Source organism: Lithobates pipiens, unplaced genomic scaffold (assembly GCF_037356315.1).
Source record: "Lithobates pipiens isolate NorthernLeopardFrog02 unplaced genomic scaffold, aLitPip1_a1.2 Scaffold_8, whole genome shotgun sequence".
Lineage (NCBI taxonomy): Eukaryota > Metazoa > Chordata > Amphibia > Anura > Ranidae > Lithobates > Lithobates pipiens.
In genome coordinates this window covers 664248320-664265941 of record NW_027507903.1, presented here as the reverse complement: position 1 = coordinate 664265941, position 17622 = coordinate 664248320, and the positions used below count along the sequence as shown (strand labels likewise).

Here is a 17622-nt window from a genome sequence, read left to right as displayed (position 1 = left end):
GGAGGTGGGTTTCTTGTAGCAAGGCTATGTCAGTCTTTAACCGTTTAAGGTGACGAAGGATCTTCATTCTCTTATGAGGAGAACGGATACCCTTCACATTCCAGGAAACTACCCTAAGAGATCACAGTGCAAAGGGAATAATCAGAAAGGCCATGTGAGCATTGTTTCAGCAAGGGGAAAGCATACTATGCAATTAGAGTTGGGGGTAATTTAATACAGAGGCAGCCAGCCCACAGGCAAAGGACACCTGAGGAGGGGCAGGGTAGGGAGGGGGACAGGGGGAGGAAAAACAAAGAAGGCAGGGTAGGAAGGAACATTATACAAATTACAACATCTATTAGTGCAAGCTTCACTTTTGTCTGCATGAGAACACTGTGCGAGGCGGCTCCCCACACGGGACCCTGTGTAAAGAGGGATGTCAGCATAGCCCGAGTACCCGAGAGCCACTGGGAGGACATAAGAGCAGTTTGGACTGGGTTCTCATGATAGGAAATGGCCGGAAATGGTGCACAGTGGACTCCTGGGGAAAAGACAAGGCACAAGTCTAACGTAGACCATAGCAATACCTGTACGGCAAAACTTAACAAGAGAGGTAACTTTAAAAACAAAAAAAGCTCTAACAACAAGTACAAATGAAATAAAATATGGTGGCCAAGGGGCCATGTAATATAGACTAGAGATACCGACTGGGTTTGCTACCAAGTGTGGCTAGCTACTATCCCCGGGGGGGCTAGGGCCGGGGCAAAACAGACCCCCTTAGTCCAGCAGGGAGCCGGAGGCTAAAAGTCAGTTCTCGGCTGTAGCAGGAGGGCCGCTAATTCAGGTTGAGACAAACCAGCTGCTCTGGAAGAAGAAGATAAAGGGGGAAACACATGAAAAACCAAGTCATACGACCTGAGATGGAGAGGTAGAAGTCCAAAGGGCGAGCCAAGGGATATCAGCGTAGGGTGTTGCGGTTCCGATGATCAGGAGCTGAAGTCCTGAAACGTTTAGGAGAATCTTTGCGCGGGCTGTGTTGATCCAGAGAGCGGAGGTTGGTTCCAGATTTGGAAGGCGTATGGGGGTGCAGGTCCGGTCTAAGCGAGTGAAGGTAGGATTCCGCTTCCGACGGGTCCTGGAAAGAAAGTTGGTCTCCTTTAGGCGACTTTATCCGTAAGGTAGCGGGAAGGCCAGAGTAAACTTTATTTGCTGCTTGAATAATTCGGAGCAGATCGATTGGAAGGCTTTCCTCTTCTTGGAGACGTCGATAGAATAGTCGGCAAAAAGGAGTCTTTTAACCCCATCAATGTAGAGGTCAGGGGACTGCCTGAATTTCTGGAGAATGAGCGACTTGTCAGCATAGTTGAGGTATTTCGCAATGATGGGATGAGGGGACTTCCGTTCGGCATTGAAGGAACCCATACGGTGAGCACGTTCAACCGTAAAAGGGCCTGGTAGGCCCATGGCTTCTGGAATGCGTTTGGAGCAAAACTCTGTTAGGGCAGTTGCAGGGAGCGACTCAGGGACGCCGACAAAATGCAGGTTGCTCCGTCTGGACCTATTTTCCAGATCTTCTAATTTTTGGAGGATGAACTGGTTGGTTTTATCTTGGGATTGTTCTGTGGCCTGAGCATGGTAGAGTTCATCTTCTACCTCTGATGCACGGTGTTCCAGTTTGTTAAGTCTGGTAGTGTGTTCAGTAAGTTGTGTTTTTAGCTGTTGCATGCCAGCGTTAACCGCCTTCTCCACAGAAGCTGCTATCATGGGGGTAAGGAGAGCCGCCACGGCCTGTGCAATGCGATGCGTGTGGCCTTCATCCCCGGTGGGGCTGTGGGAAAAAGTAACCGCTGGTGGGGCCTGGTGCTGAACCAGTGAAGGATTCTGTCCCTGAGGAGGAGCGGAGTGTGAGGAAGGGAGAGCCAGAGCAGCAGCGCCACTAACTTCCATGTCTGACACCTGTGCGTTCGTTCCAGCGTTAGTGTAGGCCGAAGCCGGGGGCTCGATTTGCGGCCTGTCTGACGAGGCTGCCGCGGCCGCGTACGAACGGGTGCTGGTTTTCTCCACGAATCGGTCCATCTGTGCCCGGACGGTGAGGAGAAACCACCAGTGGTGATGCCTGGGCTGAGGGGCCACTCAGACCGAATTTTTAGGCCGATTTAGGGTGCCCGGAACGGGAGCTGTGAGAAGGCACAGCTAGCACATGCGGCGCCGGAACCGGAAGTGTTGGAAGTGAGGGTTATGGTTACCATACTTACTAATAATTCACTGAAGTATGGTAACGGCAGAAACAGTCACCTATGCAGAGGCCTGGTTGAGAAGGGCATTGGGCACAATGATAAGTGGTGTCTCTTCTCAATCCTCGTTTGCTGCACACCTGACATTTTTTCTGATGTCTTCGGCCTGTTGGTCTGGGAGGGATTTTATCAGGAAAGTGGCGTTCAGAGAGTCTGCTAATTACATCGGATCGAATGTTTTGTGGTGGGTCGTTAGAAGGGCAGTGACGATTTCCTCCTGGTAGCCAAGGAAGGGTATGGGTCTTTCTGTGGATTTACGATAGATTACATATGTGTTGTATATGGCCAAATTAAAGAAATAAATTGAAATTTTTTTATACCACTTGTATGTTCTTCTTGTGGCAAGGTAGGGTTCGAGCATCTGGTCGTTCAAGTCGACACCCCCCATGAACATGTTGTACTCATGGATGCAAGTTGGTTTTTGTATTGGGCCATTACTCCTGGTGATCTCAACAAAAGTGTTGTTGTGGATTGAAGAAAGCATGTACACATCCCTTCTGTCCCTCCACTTCACAGCCAAAATTTCCTCATTTCGTAAAAACTCGCTGCTTCGCCTTTTCTTAACCTTTTGTTGACGAGGCTTTGAGGAAAGCCCTTCCGGTTCGCCCTTACGGTGCCACATGCTGGAGTTTGCTTTCTATGGAGGTTGCGGAACAGGGGTAAACTTGTGTAAAAATTATCCACATAGAGGTGGTAGCCTATCTCCAGGAGTGGGTTTATAAGTTCCCAAACAACTTTCCCACTCGATCCGTTGTATTCGGGGAAATTAGGGGGATGTAGCTGGGTGTCCTTCCCTTCATATAACATGAAGGAATATGTATACCCTGTGGCTCGGTCACACAATTTATACATTTTCACCCCATAGCGGGCCCTTTTGGAGGGAATAAATTGTTTTAGGCCCAGCCTGCCAGAAAATTTGATCAGGGACTCATCCACACATATGTGTTGGTCTGGGGTAAACAACTGGGGGAAGATCTCAGAAAAATAATTTATTAGCGGCCGAATTTTGTAAAGTTTATCAAAATTTGGGTCATTCCGGGGAAGGCACTGGGTATTGTCATTAAAGTGTAGGAATCTCATTATCATGAGATATCTGGTCCGGGGCATTATTGAGGAAAAGATGGGCATGTGATAGATGGGGCGGGATGACCAATATGCACGTATTTCATGTTTATTGTATAGTCCCATACAAAATGTGAGGCCCAAAAAATGTTTAAACTCCTCCACTGTTAGGGCTCTCCACTCGTAGGGACGGGCATAAGAGGACGTTGGGTTGCTTTCAATAAATTGTTGGGCATATAGGTTGGACTGGACCACAATCGATTCAAGCATGTCCTCGGTAAAAATTAAGTGGAAAAAGTCCATCAGGAAAAATTATGTGTGTCCACCTGGACTCCTGGGTTGGCAGTGAAAGGGGGAACGTTAGCTTCTCCTGAGTTAGGAGGAAGCCACAAGGGGTTCTGGAGGGAATAGGGAAGGCTGGCATGGGACCTAACCCTTTGGGGCCGAGTTGACACACTGGTATTTGGCCTTTGCCGAGGTACTGTGGTGCCGGTGGATGGCACTGCGTTGCCGGTGGATGGCTCTGCGGTGCTGGTGGATGGTACCGCCTCCTCACCAGTGCTACCCAAGATCGAATTGTGGATCTTGGTGTTATGCTCCAACTGGAGCATAACACTGCTCCCTCATATTGCTCGTATTTATAACATATCATATTAAACATGTAATAGTGGGAAATGTGGCTCCACCCGTAGCATTAAAACAGGAAGTTAGGACCTCCGGCATGAGTTCCACGCCTCATTGTGGGATCCCATGAACGCAATCCTACACATAAGAATAGGGGGCGTGGCTACGTCCACTGCACCAAGAAAAACGTAAACTAAGGCCATCAGCGCAAATTCCACGACTCACTCCGAGATTCCCGGGTCATGGTCCCACCATACGGCTCCATATAATCAAGGATAGTCCTGCGGTGGGAATACGCCACAGCCATCTTGTGACAACGTAACCACAATGGCAAAGGCACAGCCTCAGCATGGCTACACTTTGCTTTCACGATTTAGTAAAATCTCCTATTATAAAGTAAATTTTACTATAGCCCTAATCTTGTATTTAGGTACTCCTTGGCTCTTAAATGCTCCTTACAAAACTCACCCCCATATTCTTGGAGTATTACTAGTGTTTCCTATCACCGATCTATGTTTGCCAGCACCCATCGATCATTCGGGAGAGAAGCAGAACGACGGTCGGTCTGCCTATGTAAACAAGGCAGATCCCCGTTCTGTGAGAAGGGAAGGCAGTGATCCTGTGTTTCTGCTAAACAGGAACGTGGATCTCTGCCTTCCCACAGTACAAGCACCCCCCCCCCCCACACACACACACACACACAATTATTTAGCACTCCCTAGGCATACATTTAACCCTTTGATCGCCCTTGATGTTAACCCATCCCCTGCCAGTGTCATTTTTTAGTACTGATCACTGTATTGGTGTCACTGGTCCCCAAAAAAGTGTCAGTCAGTGTCCGATTTGTCCACAGCAATATCGCAGTCCCCCTATGACTAGTAAAAAAAAAAATTAAATAAATAAAAATTCATAAATATATCCCAATTGCTTGCAGACTCTATAACTTTTGTGCAGACCAATCAATATAAGCTTATCAGGATTTTTTTTTTTACTAAAAATATGTAGCAGAATACATATTGGCCTAAATTGATAAAGACATTTGATTTTTTTTACTTTTTCTTATTGGATGTTTTATAGCAGAAAGTAAAAAAAAATATTGTTTTTTTGTTTTTTTCCAAAATGGTCAGTCTTTTTTTTTGTTTATAGTGCAACGAAATAAAATAAACAGAGATGATCAGTTACCACCTAAAGAAAGCTCTATTTGTGGGGGAAAAAAAGGACATCAATTTTGTTTGGGTACAACATCGTATTGTCAGTTAAAGCGACGCAGTGCCGTATCGCAAAAAAGATGGCCTGGTCATTAAGGGGGGGATCCTTTCGGGGCTGAAATGGCTAAATGAAATGTAAAAAACATTCCAACTATGGTAGAGGAGAGGAGGAGGAAAAGAAAAACGTGAGTTGTTGGGTGAAGTTCCACTTTAAGGAGGCGATAGGATCACAATATACCAATATGTAAATGGTGGCTGTAGCACTCAGAGAAAACGATTCAGTCTTAGGACGCTTACCAAGACATGTGGCCACGCAATGAAGTTGTACGAGAAGCTCTCTAACCTAAAACTGTGTAAGGGGGTTCTTTACTGTCAGAACAGTAAGGATGTGGATGGTGGTGTCAGCAGGGAATGTTGATAATTAAAAAATAAACATTTAGATGTGCATCTTAGTGAACACAGTATACAGGGATATGGGAAATGATTATGACTTAAATATATATATATCTTTTTTCCTTACAGGTTACCAGTTTAGGGTTACAGAGGAGGTCTTGCTCTAGAATTATCACTCTCACTCTAACGATCACGCTGATACCTCACATGTGTGCTTTGAACACTGTTTCCATTTGCGGGCGCGACTTACGCATGCGTTCGCTTCTGCATGTGAGCGCGGAGGGATGGGGGCACTTTAAAAAAATAATAATCTTATTTATTTTACCTTATGTTTTTTTTTGTTTTTACACTGTCCTTTTAATTTTTTTTATCACTTTTATTGCTGTCACAAGGAATGTAAACATCCTTGTGACAGTAATAAACAGTGACAGGTACTCTTTACAGAGGGATTCGGGGGTCTAAAATAACCCCAAACCCCACCACTGCACTTGAAAGTATTCAAAATCTGTGTTTTTTTGTATTTTAGATTTTTTTTTTTAAACTTGCATCTTTAAAGTGGTTGTAACGGTTAATTTTTTTTATTTTCTAAATAGGTTTCTTTAAGCTAGTGCATTGTTGGTTCACTTTTTTTTTTTTCTTTGTCTGAATTTCTCACTTCCCGTTCCTCCTCAGTAAGCTGTTCTGGCTGACTAAACACTGCTCGGATGATGGTGTGAAGTTTACTGAGGAGAAACAGGAAGTGAGAAATTCAGACAAAGAAAAAAAAAACATTTAGAAGGGAAATAGAAGGAAAAGGTAAGTGAACCAACAATGCATTAGCTTAAAGGAACCAATTTAGAAAATAAAAAACAAAGCTTTACAAACCCTTTAAGGCTCCAGTAAGTGGAAGTGATGTCATGACGTCGCTTTCGGGTTACTACATCCAAGATCCCATCAAACCCAATTCCGGCTTTGTTTGGGTCTCCAGCCAGATGGCGGACGTGCGGCCATGGGCGTCGGCAAGGGCCCCCTCCCGGAATCAGGAATCGGCAAGGTGTCCGCACGCAGAAACAGGTGTCCTTGAGCCGTCCGTGGCCGCCGCAGACTTTTTTGAATCTGCTGCTCTCTGACTCACTGAGAGTGACTGGGGGGGGCCCTGGCCTGGCATGATGTAAAGGGGAATCTATGGGGGACCCGGCCCTGGCCTGCTCTAAATGGAGATCTAGTTGTGAAACCCTGGCCTGCTCTAAAGGGGGTCATGTTGGCTAAATATATATATATTCTTTGCAGGGACTGTCTGGAGTAGCTGGTGGTGCAGGAAAACTTGGTAGCGTGGGGAACATACGTGCAAAGTTAAGACTAAAGGGGGATCTATGGGGTCCCTGGCCTGCTCTAAAGGGGGATCTATGGGCAACCCTAGCCTGCTCTAAGGGGGGGGGGATTTATGGGGACCCTGCTGTAAAGGGGATCTATGGTGGACCCTGTCCGAGCCTGCTCTAAAGGGGATCTATGGGGACCCTGGCCTGGCCTGCTCTAAAGGGGGATCTACAGGGGACCTGCCCTGGCCTGCTCTAAAAGGGTATATATATGGGGGACCCTGACCCAGCCTGCTCTAAAGGGGATCTATGGGGGGCCCTGGCCTGGCATGATCTAAAGGGGATCTATGGGGGACCCGGCCCTGGCCTGCTCTAAATGGAGATCTATATGTGGGACCCTGGCCTGCTCACAAGTGGGTCATGTTGGCTAAATATATATATATTCTTTGCAGGGACTGTCTGGAGTACCTGGTGATGCAGGAAAACTTGGTAGCACGGGGAATATAGGCAAAAAGGTAAGACTAAAGGGGATCTATGGGGACCCTGGCCTGCTCTAAAGGGGGATCTATGGGGGAACGTAGCCTGGCCTGCTCTAAGGGGGGATCTATGGAGGCCCTTCTCTAAAGGGCATCTATGGGGGACCCTGGCCTGGCCTGCTCGAATGGGGGATCTATGGGGATGAAAAGGGGCAGAGCATAGGTGACCTTAAAATGATGCCCCCCCCCCCCCCCAAAAAAAAAAGTTCTGTGGACGCCCATGCAAGTGGCTGCTTAGCTGCATCAGTTGTTATTACAAGAAAGTCAACCGCCAAATGTCGGCTCTAAAAAAATGGTACCGGGGTGATCCCTGCATATCATCCGAGGGACAATCATTTGAAGCAGAATGACGTACAGATACCTGATTTTGTGGCAGGTGGTTATACAGAAATACAGAGAAACTGGTTGTACGGTATACCACTCTGTATGGTGTCTGGTTTGGGGTTGGAGGTCTATTATTATTAGGGTTTGTATTGGTGAATTACAGCCACCGGAGCCCAGTACTGAAAAGTGCCGAATCTCTTCTCCAAAATGTTCAGAATGTTTCTGCGCCACACACCACCAATGTACGGGTCAACATCTGCTCAAATTTGGGGTCCCTGGAATCAGGACAAGTAGGGGATTATAATTTAGTTAAGACATTTGGATCGGTATAACACAACACACGATGAAAGCCCCGTCAGTGCTAAGATAAAGAGTGAGATAATAATTCCGGTTTGCACAAGGTTAGTACTTATGTGTAATATTTTATTATTTTACGGCCTTCCTTGTGGAATATTGACCTCATAAGGAAGAGATTTAATAGGGATATATACAATGTTTGATTTCATAGGAACATCTCAGTCCATAGTTCTATTGGTGTGTTTATTAATAGATATCTGAGATGTTTAACCACTTGCTTACTGGGCACTTAAACCCCCCTCCTGCCCAGACCAATTTTCAGCTTTCAGCGCTGATGCAATTTGAATGACAATTGCGCAATCATACAACACTGTACCCAAATGAAATTTTTATAATTTTTTTCCCACAAATAGAGCTTTCTTTTGGTGGTATTTAATTACAGCTGGGAGTTTTATTTTTTTGCTAAACAAACAAAAAAATATGCAAAAAAAAAAATCATGTTTAATAGTTTGTTATAACATTTTGCAAACAGGTCATTTTTCTTCTTCATTGAAATGCGCTGATGGGCGGCACTGGTGGGCACTGATGGGCAGCACTGGTGGGCACTAATAGGCACAGTTAAGGCAACACTAATAGGCACAGATAAGGTGGCACCGATAGGCACAGATAAGGCAGTACTGATGGGCACAGATAAGGCGGCACTGATGTGCACTGATAGGTGGCATGGATGGGTGGCACGGATGGGTGGAACGGATGGGTGGCATTAAGGGGCAATGATAGGTACCACTGAAAGATGGGACTGATGGGCACTGATAGGTGGCACTGATAGGTGGCTCTGATAAGTGGCTCTGCTGGGCACTGATGGGCGGCACTGATGGGCACTGATGGGCACTGGTAGATGACACTGATGGGCACGGATATGTGGCACTGAGGTGCAGCAATGTTGTTGAAGCAGATTGTGGGCACTGATAGGTGGCCCTGTGGGCACTGATAGGTGGCACTGTGGGTACTGATGTATGGCACTGTGGGCACTGATGTATGGCACTGTGGGCATTAAAAAGTCTTTACTGGCAGGGGGCAGGTGGGCACTGATACACTGGCCGTGATCGGGACTGATGTCCCAATCACGGGCGCCGGCTCTGTTTTGTCACATGATCAGCTGTCATTGGCTGACAGCTGATCACGTGGTAAGGGGTCGGGATCGACCCCTTGCTCGGATTGGTGATCAGGCGAGTCTCATTGACTCGCCGATCACAGAGCGCGCCGCGCGCGCCCCTCAGGGGGCGCACAGGCCGCTCGTGCACGGGACGACGTCAATAGACGTATCCCGGCAAAGGAGGTCCGCGCTGTAGCCGTCATTTGGCTATAGCGCGGATCTCAAGAGGTTAATTGAGGAAGTGGAAATAAAAGTATATTGGATGTACCTGAGATTACGGGACACACTGTACTCATTTTTTTTTTACATTTTTGGACTATGAAGCTCTTGTTGAGTAATTTTATTGTTTTGAGAAATGCTGATCTTGCTGATGGAGGTCAGAGGAGGAGTTATTATCGAGATTGGGACTTTATAATCCCCCTCCATCCTCCCATCTCACCATCAACCAGGAGGAACTTCTGAGGGGCTGAGACTGGATGAAGGAAGAAGGCTTCAACAAGACCAACAACACCGGCGTACACAGAGATCTCAGGTAACACACAAAGCCAGGGAACAAAGCTGAATATGTTTAATTGTCCTGGAGTAAAGAGGACAAGAATACAAATCTTTTTTTTTTTTTTGTTTCACAAAGTTTTATTGGGTGAAAAAGAAAACATAATACACCTTAGTATAGAAATACACAGTAGAGCAATTTCAACATGCGTTTGTTGTAAAGTACAATTACAAAGGAAAATAGAATCTATATTCAGGTGGATAATACATTTCGTTTGTGGTCATATATACATAGTATTCCATCATTTTTATGTAAAGCAGCTGATTAAGTTGAACATATACAGAGTGGGGGGGGGGGGGGGGGGGTAAGGGTGGTGAGAGGGAGGGGGAGGGGGGGAAAGGGGGGGGAAGAGAACAATGAGAATATTACTTATAGTATCATGTTTTCCTTCAGTTTTCCCTTTAAAATACCATTTGTTACTGTTTGATAATTGATTTATATACCTGAGAATTCTTGAATTCTATCCATTCATGCCAGGTTGCAAAGAATCTTGTAATATTCTCCTGAGATATACTTATAAGTTCTTCAATTTGTTCTATATTATTTATTCTCCTAAACCATTCGATTTGCGTTGGAATGGCATTGGATCGCCAGTGGAAGGGACACAGTGACGTGCAGCGTTAACCATGAACATTGGTAATGATTTCAGATATTTTTTCCTGGGGATGTCATTGATATGAAGGAGATATTGTGCAGCATTTAAGCTCAGGTGTTCTGAGGTGATTGCGTTGATGGTTTCGTGAACCTCTTCCCAAAAGGTCTGAATTAAGGGGCAGGACCACCATATATGGAGCATCGAGCCCTCTTCCCGTTTGCATCTCCAGCATTTTTCTGAAACTGAGGGAGAGAATTTGTGTAAAATAGAGGGGGTCCTACACCATCTGGTTAAAATCTTATAACTACTTTCTTGTGTGGCTACGTTTAGTGACCCTTTGTGTGCATACATATGTATTTTTCCCCATTGTTCCTCGGATATTGAGATATCAAGGTCTTTTTCCCAATTTTTACATGCTGTGTTGGAGAAGTCTGATAACCCTTCAAATAATGAGTTATAAATGGTTGAGATAATATGTCTGTGTGGAGTTTTTTTCGTACAGAGGTCTTCAAGAGTCGTAAGGGGCTGCGTCCAAAGAGTGTAATGTCTATCTATCGGTCAGGAAGTGTCTAATTTGAATGTAGGTCCATTGGGGTATTTGGAAAGGTGCAATAGTTTTATGAAGGTCTTCTCTAGAGAGTATTTTTCCATTTTTAAAGAAATGTTTAGTAAGGATTTCCTTGTGTGGCCAGTTGTGTTTAAGGAAGTTTTGTTCTAGGCCTGGTGGGAAGTCGGGGTTGTTTCTCAGAGGTGTGAGAGGGCTATGCCAGGGAGTAGAATTCCTGGATTCGAATGTGTTGCAAAATATTTCTATTGTGGGCCCAACCAGGGGATGCGTTTTGATGCATTTAAAGTGGTGTTTGGGGTGAATCCAAGGTAGTGATTTGATTGTTGAGGTAAATTGAGATTGCTCTAAAGTCACCCAGTCCTTTACAGATTGGTGAATGTTCCAATCAACTATTTGTGTTAAAAGTGTTGCTTGATGGTATTTCCTTAGATCCGTCAGAGCTATACCACCCTTGTGTTTAGCGAGATTTAATCTGGCGAACTTTATTCTGGGGGTTTTACCCCTCCATATAAACAGGGAGCACACCTTGCGGAAGGCTTCAAAGAAGGATAATGGCACTCTGATGGGGATTGTTTGCATTACGTAGAGACATCTAGGTAGAATTGTCATTTTTATCAGCGAAGCTCTTCCAAACCACAAGATATTTAGGGAGTTCCATCTTCTCAGATCCTCCCATGTTTCTTTTAGAATGGGTATATAGTTTAATTGGTAGAGATTTTGTAGATCCGAGGGGATTTAAATTCCCAAATATGTAATGCTCTGTTTAGCCCAAGTAAATGGGAAATTTTTCTTGCAGATTTCTACAGAACTTGGCTGCAGTGTAATGTTGAGAGCGTTCGTTTTGGAGTGATTGATTTTTAGGTTGGAAAGAAGACGGAAATGCTCCAGGTCTTTTAGGAGGTTAGGCAAGGAGATGTGTGGTTCTGATAGGAGAAGGAGCATATCATCAGCGAATGCTGCGATTTTATATGTGTTATTTTGAACCTCGATTCCTTTGATGTCATTGTTTGCTCTGATTTTATTTAATAACGGTTCTAGAGTGAGGACGAATAGAAGTGGGGATAATGGGCAACCTTATCTGGTGCCATTTCGTAAATTGAAGGCGTTACTCGAACTCGTGCAGTCGGGTTGGAGTATAGTGCATTGATGTAAGATCTCATTTGAGGTAAGACGCCTATATGATTCAAGACTGCGTCTATAAAATCCCAAGCCACCCTATCGAATGCCTTTTCTGCATCGAGGGAAAGGAAGAATCCATGTTTTTGTTTGGAGGTTAACCAATGACTTATGTTTAAATCTTTGATCGTATTGTCTCTTCCCTCTCTGCCTGGTATAAAGCCCACTTGGTCAAGTGTTATTAGAGATGTTAGTAAAGGAAGAATTCTGTTTGCTAAAATTTTTGCATATAATTTTACATCTATGTTGATTAAGGAAATCGGTCTATAATTTGTGACCTTGGTTATGTCCTTGCCTTCTTCAGGTATTACAGTTATATGTGCTTCTAGAAGTTGGTTGGGGGGATGTTTTTCAGTGTGTAATGATTGGAAAGATTTCAAGAATCGTGGTTTTAATATTTCAATAAAAGTCTTATAGTATTATAGGGGTAATCCATCAGGGCCTGGGGCTTTTCCTATTTTCATCTCTTTTAAAGCTTTGTCTAGTTCTGTGCCAGAAATTGGTTCTTCGAGTTTTTGGGCTGTGGTATCTGAGATTCGGGGTGGACTATATTTTCCTCGAAAGTCTTGGATAAGTTTAGCTCTTAGGTCTGAGTTATGCGGACTTTTGGGATTGGATGGGATATTATAAAGGGATTGATAGTAGAGTTCAAATTGTTTTGCAATCTCCTCATTTGAGGATTGTAATTTGCCTTGTTTGTCCATTATCTGGTGAATTGTTGCTGAGATTTTTTTGTTTTGAACTGCTTTAGCGAGCAGCTTCCCACTCTTGTTTCCTTGCTCGTAATATATCTTGTGTCTCAAGACATATTGCCTTTTCGTTTTTATATTTAACTCTTCTGCAAGAAGTTTTCTCGCGTTCGTAAGCTCCTCAAATGCTGAGACTGCAATAGTTTTTTTATGTGTTATTTCTAGATTGTGGATATGAGCTATCAGTGAATTTATTTTGGATTGTTTTACTTTCTTTATTTTGGCTAGCTTTTTTCCAGTAACAAATTTGTGTGCTTCCTATTGTGTAATTCAGGAGGTTTCTCCGTTATCATTTCGTGCGAAGTAATCTTTTAATATCTCATTAAGTTCTGATACGACTTTAGGGTCTTTCAATATGGAAGTATTCAGTCTCCATGTTTTGGTGCTAGTGTTTTTCTCTGGGAAGGTTACTGTCATGGTAATTGGGTGGTGGTCTGATATAGTCATTGGCTCGATGGTACTATTACTCAGGAGGGTTAAGTCTGGTTGTGTTATAAAAAAGTAATCAATTCTTGAATACTTTTGATGAACGTTGGAAAAAAAAAATGTAAAGTCTTTGGTTTGAGGGTTAAGGGTTCTCCAGGTGTCATGTAGCATAAGATTTTGTAGTTGGATTTTAATTTGTTTCATTGCTCTGTATGGAAGGCTCGATACTCCATTAGAAGTGTCTATTGTGGGATTCAGAGGGATGTTGAAGTCCCCCCTAGGATGATTATTCCTGAAGCGAAGGTCGTTGTCAGGAAAGGCTGGCTGAGGACAGTGGTCTGTCACCTGTTTGTGCGCGCCTGCGGGTGCCTGGTGCGCGTGTTCGCGGTCGCCCGGTTGCGCGCGATCGTGTTTGCGGCCGCACGGTTGCACGCGTTCACTTGCGCGCGCGCGCACGGTTACCGGCGCCAGGCAGGCTATTTAAACCCAGTTCTCCCTTCTGATCTTGCTGCTTGATCTACAGCGATCCTGAGACTATTACCTGAATCTGATCTGTTTGTGTATTGACCCGGCCTGACCTGCGACCTTCCCTGCCTTCTGCCTGCCTCTGACCTCCGGCTTGTCTACAACTCTGCACCTGTCTCATCCTCTGGTCCATCCGTGCTCATCCGTTACCGACCCGGCCTGTTCCACGTTCCTGCCTCTGCCTGGTGCATCTGTTCCTGTACTGACTGTCTGGTTTGACCCGGCTTGCCTGACTCTGTGTGCCTGCCCCTGAGCGATCCACCTGTTTCTGTTGGTCTCCTGCTGTCTACTGGTTCCTGTCTGCTGTCACTGGGGCCTGCTTGTCCAGCTACAGTTCCTGAAGTCAGCCTGATCCATCCACCGGCTGTTGATCCTGCCAGGCACTCGTACTACCTCTGACTCCCATGCCTCCTGTCACCATCATCAGGGGCTGTGAGTCGGGGACACAAGAGAGGTCTCCTTCTGCATTCTGGGCTCACCACTAGGTACGTGACAGTATCAAGCAGCCATGACCGAGCCCGCGCAGGGAGCCTCTCCTTTGGATGAACTGTGTTTGCATCTGGCGGGTTTGACCCAGGCAGTTAAAGGCCTTCAAGAAAGCTATTCCCGTTTGGAGGAACGTGTTCAAGCTCTCTCCCCGCCAGCTACTACCCAGGGGTCACCATCCGCCTCTGCCAGCATGCCTGCTCCACCAGCAGTGGTGATGTTACCCCCTGAACCTCGAGTGCCCACGCCTGAAAGATTTTCTGGTGAACGCAGCAAATTCAGGGCCTTTCGCAACTCCTGCGAGTTATACTTTGCTCTTCAGCCACGGACATTTTCTTTGGAAGCCACCAAAGTGGGCTTTGTGATCTCCTTGCTCCAGAACGAACCCCAGACATGGGCACATCGCCTTCTTGAACAAAAGGCTGATGAACTTTCCAACCTGACCACCTTTTTTGACGTGATGGCCCTAATCTATGAGGACCCTCAGCTCTCAGCAACAGCCGAAGCCACTCTCCATGCATTACAGCAGGGTCGCAGGGCCACAGAGGACTACGTTGCAGAATTCAGGCGTTGGAGTGCAGACACCAATTGGAACGATGCTGCTCTCCGCTACCAGTTCCGGTTGGGTCTGTCTGATCCCCTGAAAGATGAACTCGCCCGTGTAGGGGTTCCTCAGACTCTAGATGAATTAATCAATCTATCCATACAGATTGACAGGCGCCTACGTGAACGCAGGTCAGAGAGAGCCGCAGGTCCGTCACGTCCCACCTGGATGTTGCCAAGAGTGCCCAGTTACTCGAGTACTATAAAATAAATTATAAAATCTGCGCTTGGTAAAAAAAAATTTTTTTGAAAATTGAAAAAAATTAAAAAAGTAGCGGCTGAACACAATAACCCGGATACTGGGCACAACAACATAAAAAATAACTAACAGTGCAGCGCTTACCACTGAGTGAATTTACATATAATTAAATATGAAAAAATAAACTTTCATAAAAAAGAAAAAACTTAAGTGTTTGGTGGATCCAAAAAGAATTTGAACCTTAATTAAAAAACGTGTTCGCAAAAAAAAAAATTGTTAATTACCAAAAATAATTGTCTAAAAAGATTATTACATTTGCCAAAAAAAAAATAACATCCAACAGAAATTCAAAAAAATCCCATGCAGTTAAACATGTGAAAACAAATTTTCAAGTCCCATATAAAACATGTGAAAATAAATTTTTCAAAAGTGTAAAGTGGCGTCCAATGTAAATGAACAGAAATATAATTGATCCTGTGTGTTCAGGAAAGAGTGCTTGACCACGTGTGTTTTTCCCAGCTACAAATCAAGTAAGTAATGGAGGCTTACCAGATCGCCAATGAATGTACACAGATACGAATTTCCAAACGATTCGAGACGGACAGTCGGACGACGACCCAGGCCTTCAGACGCTCCACAATCACCGGAGCGATTCGAATCCTCTCTCTGAACGGTCCACACAGCCGTGTAGAGTTTTCAATGTGGGAAGCTAAAAGCCAACCCACACCTTCGGGTGTTACGTAGTCCGGGTCCGTTCCGGTCTTTTCGAATGTCTCAGGATATCATATCGCCATATAGACAGAAAGATAAAAAAGTGCGCCCAATCGTGTGATAAAGTTTTTAAACACATGGAATTTATTATTCAATTCGAATAATGTTAAGTACTACAAAAGACTCGACCGAGTCGTATAAAAGTAGTCGTAACGTAAAAAATATACAATTTTGCTAGCAAAGTATAAAAATAAACAAATGCTAATAGCACAAAGGGTGAGCGTATCTACCCGACGATCATTTCGTCACAATCTGACGTCATCAGGGGTACGCCCACACCCCTGTGCTAAACCCTTTTATAGCCTATGGGTAAGGTGAAGAACCACACCATAGGTGCAAATAAAAACATCTATTCGCAGATTCAATTAATTTAACCACCGAATGACCAATTCATTCGAACGAGGTCGGAGCCCCGATTCCCACCCGTTAGAAAAGATAGACAGAATGTACAAAAGCTTTGTCGGGTACATCCCGATCGGCATATATATTCAAACAAAATCTTAGTTTGAACAAAATCAAATTCCCTCCCGTTAACGGCAGTAGAGAAATTTATAAAGTTTACAAAATACCCACCGAACGGCATAAACATTCAATCAAGATCGAATACCCCCAGTTTATCCAATGGTAGCATACATGTATAGTGACACTTACCACTCAATGTGACCACACAAAAATATCACCAATACTGGAGAAAAAACCAAAAACGAAAAACTCGTGAATGTGTATAAACTTAAATACACCATCCACAAATTTATAAGAATTTGGATATATACGTGTGATAATATGATGAAAATACTTTTTACCCAGCCAGCATTGACTACCCAACCTTACCCATAGTCCATTTACAAAAATAGATTCATGGGTAAAATATATACATTAGGCTTGAAAACCACACTTTCTGACAAAAGATGTACACCTGATGTCACAGAGGTTATACGAGGATACAGACAACAATGAAATCCCAAATCAAATAGTATAATCAACAAAAATATGGATCACCTGAATGCCAATTCTAAATAATAAAGAATAAACCGGACAAAAGAGGGGGACATCAACTATTGTTGATGAAACAGTTGATGTCCCACTCGATATTGAGTCCCCCAGGAATGTGCGTGCCTAATTTGTGTATCCAATTGGTTTCAGCTCTCGAGATGGTGCGCTTAGCATTACTGCCGCACCAATGCGGTACATATTTCTCAATAGCTAAAAAAGTAGTACCTCTTGGATCACGGTTATGTTTCAAATCATAATGTTTACTAACATTGTGCTTATCGAAACCTTTGCATATGTTGGTTATATGCTCCCCCAGACGCACATGTAACATGCGGACTGTGCGACCCACATATTCCAGACCGCATGGACACCTAAGCAGGTATACAACGCACTTAGTAGAACATGTGATAAAGGTTCGGATGGGGTATGTGAGTCCCGTCCCTTGTGAGGTAAAGTCAGTGAATCTCCTACCCCTTAACGCATTTAGCTTACAAGCTCTACATTTACCACATGGGAAAAAACCTCTGTGACATCAGGTGTACATCTTTTGTCAGAAAGTGTGGTTTTCAAGCGTAATGTATATATTTTACCCATGAATCTATTTTTGTAAATGGACTATGGGTAAGGTTGGGTAGTCAATGCTGGCTGGGTAAAAAGTATTTTCATCATATTATCACACGTATATATCCAAATTCTTATAAATTTGTGGATGGTGTATTTAAGTTTATACACATTCACGAGTTTTTCGTTTTTGGTTTTTTCTCCAGTATTGGTGATATTTTTGTGTGGTCACATTGAGTGGTAAGTGTC

At 44.2% G+C, this 17622-nt stretch overlaps 1 protein-coding gene across 1 annotated transcript in view; it reads left to right on the top strand.

The window, feature by feature from the left end:
• Positions 1–9644: 9644 nt before the first annotated feature.
• LOC143962508 (C-reactive protein-like) overlaps positions 9645–17622 on the top strand; it is a 46778-nt gene continuing 38800 nt past the window's right edge. Inside the window, exon 1 of the mRNA XM_077471784.1 lies at positions 9645–9700. Coding sequence (XP_077327910.1) covers positions 9645–9700 — 56 coding nt within the window. The remainder of the gene's footprint in view (positions 9701–17622) is intronic.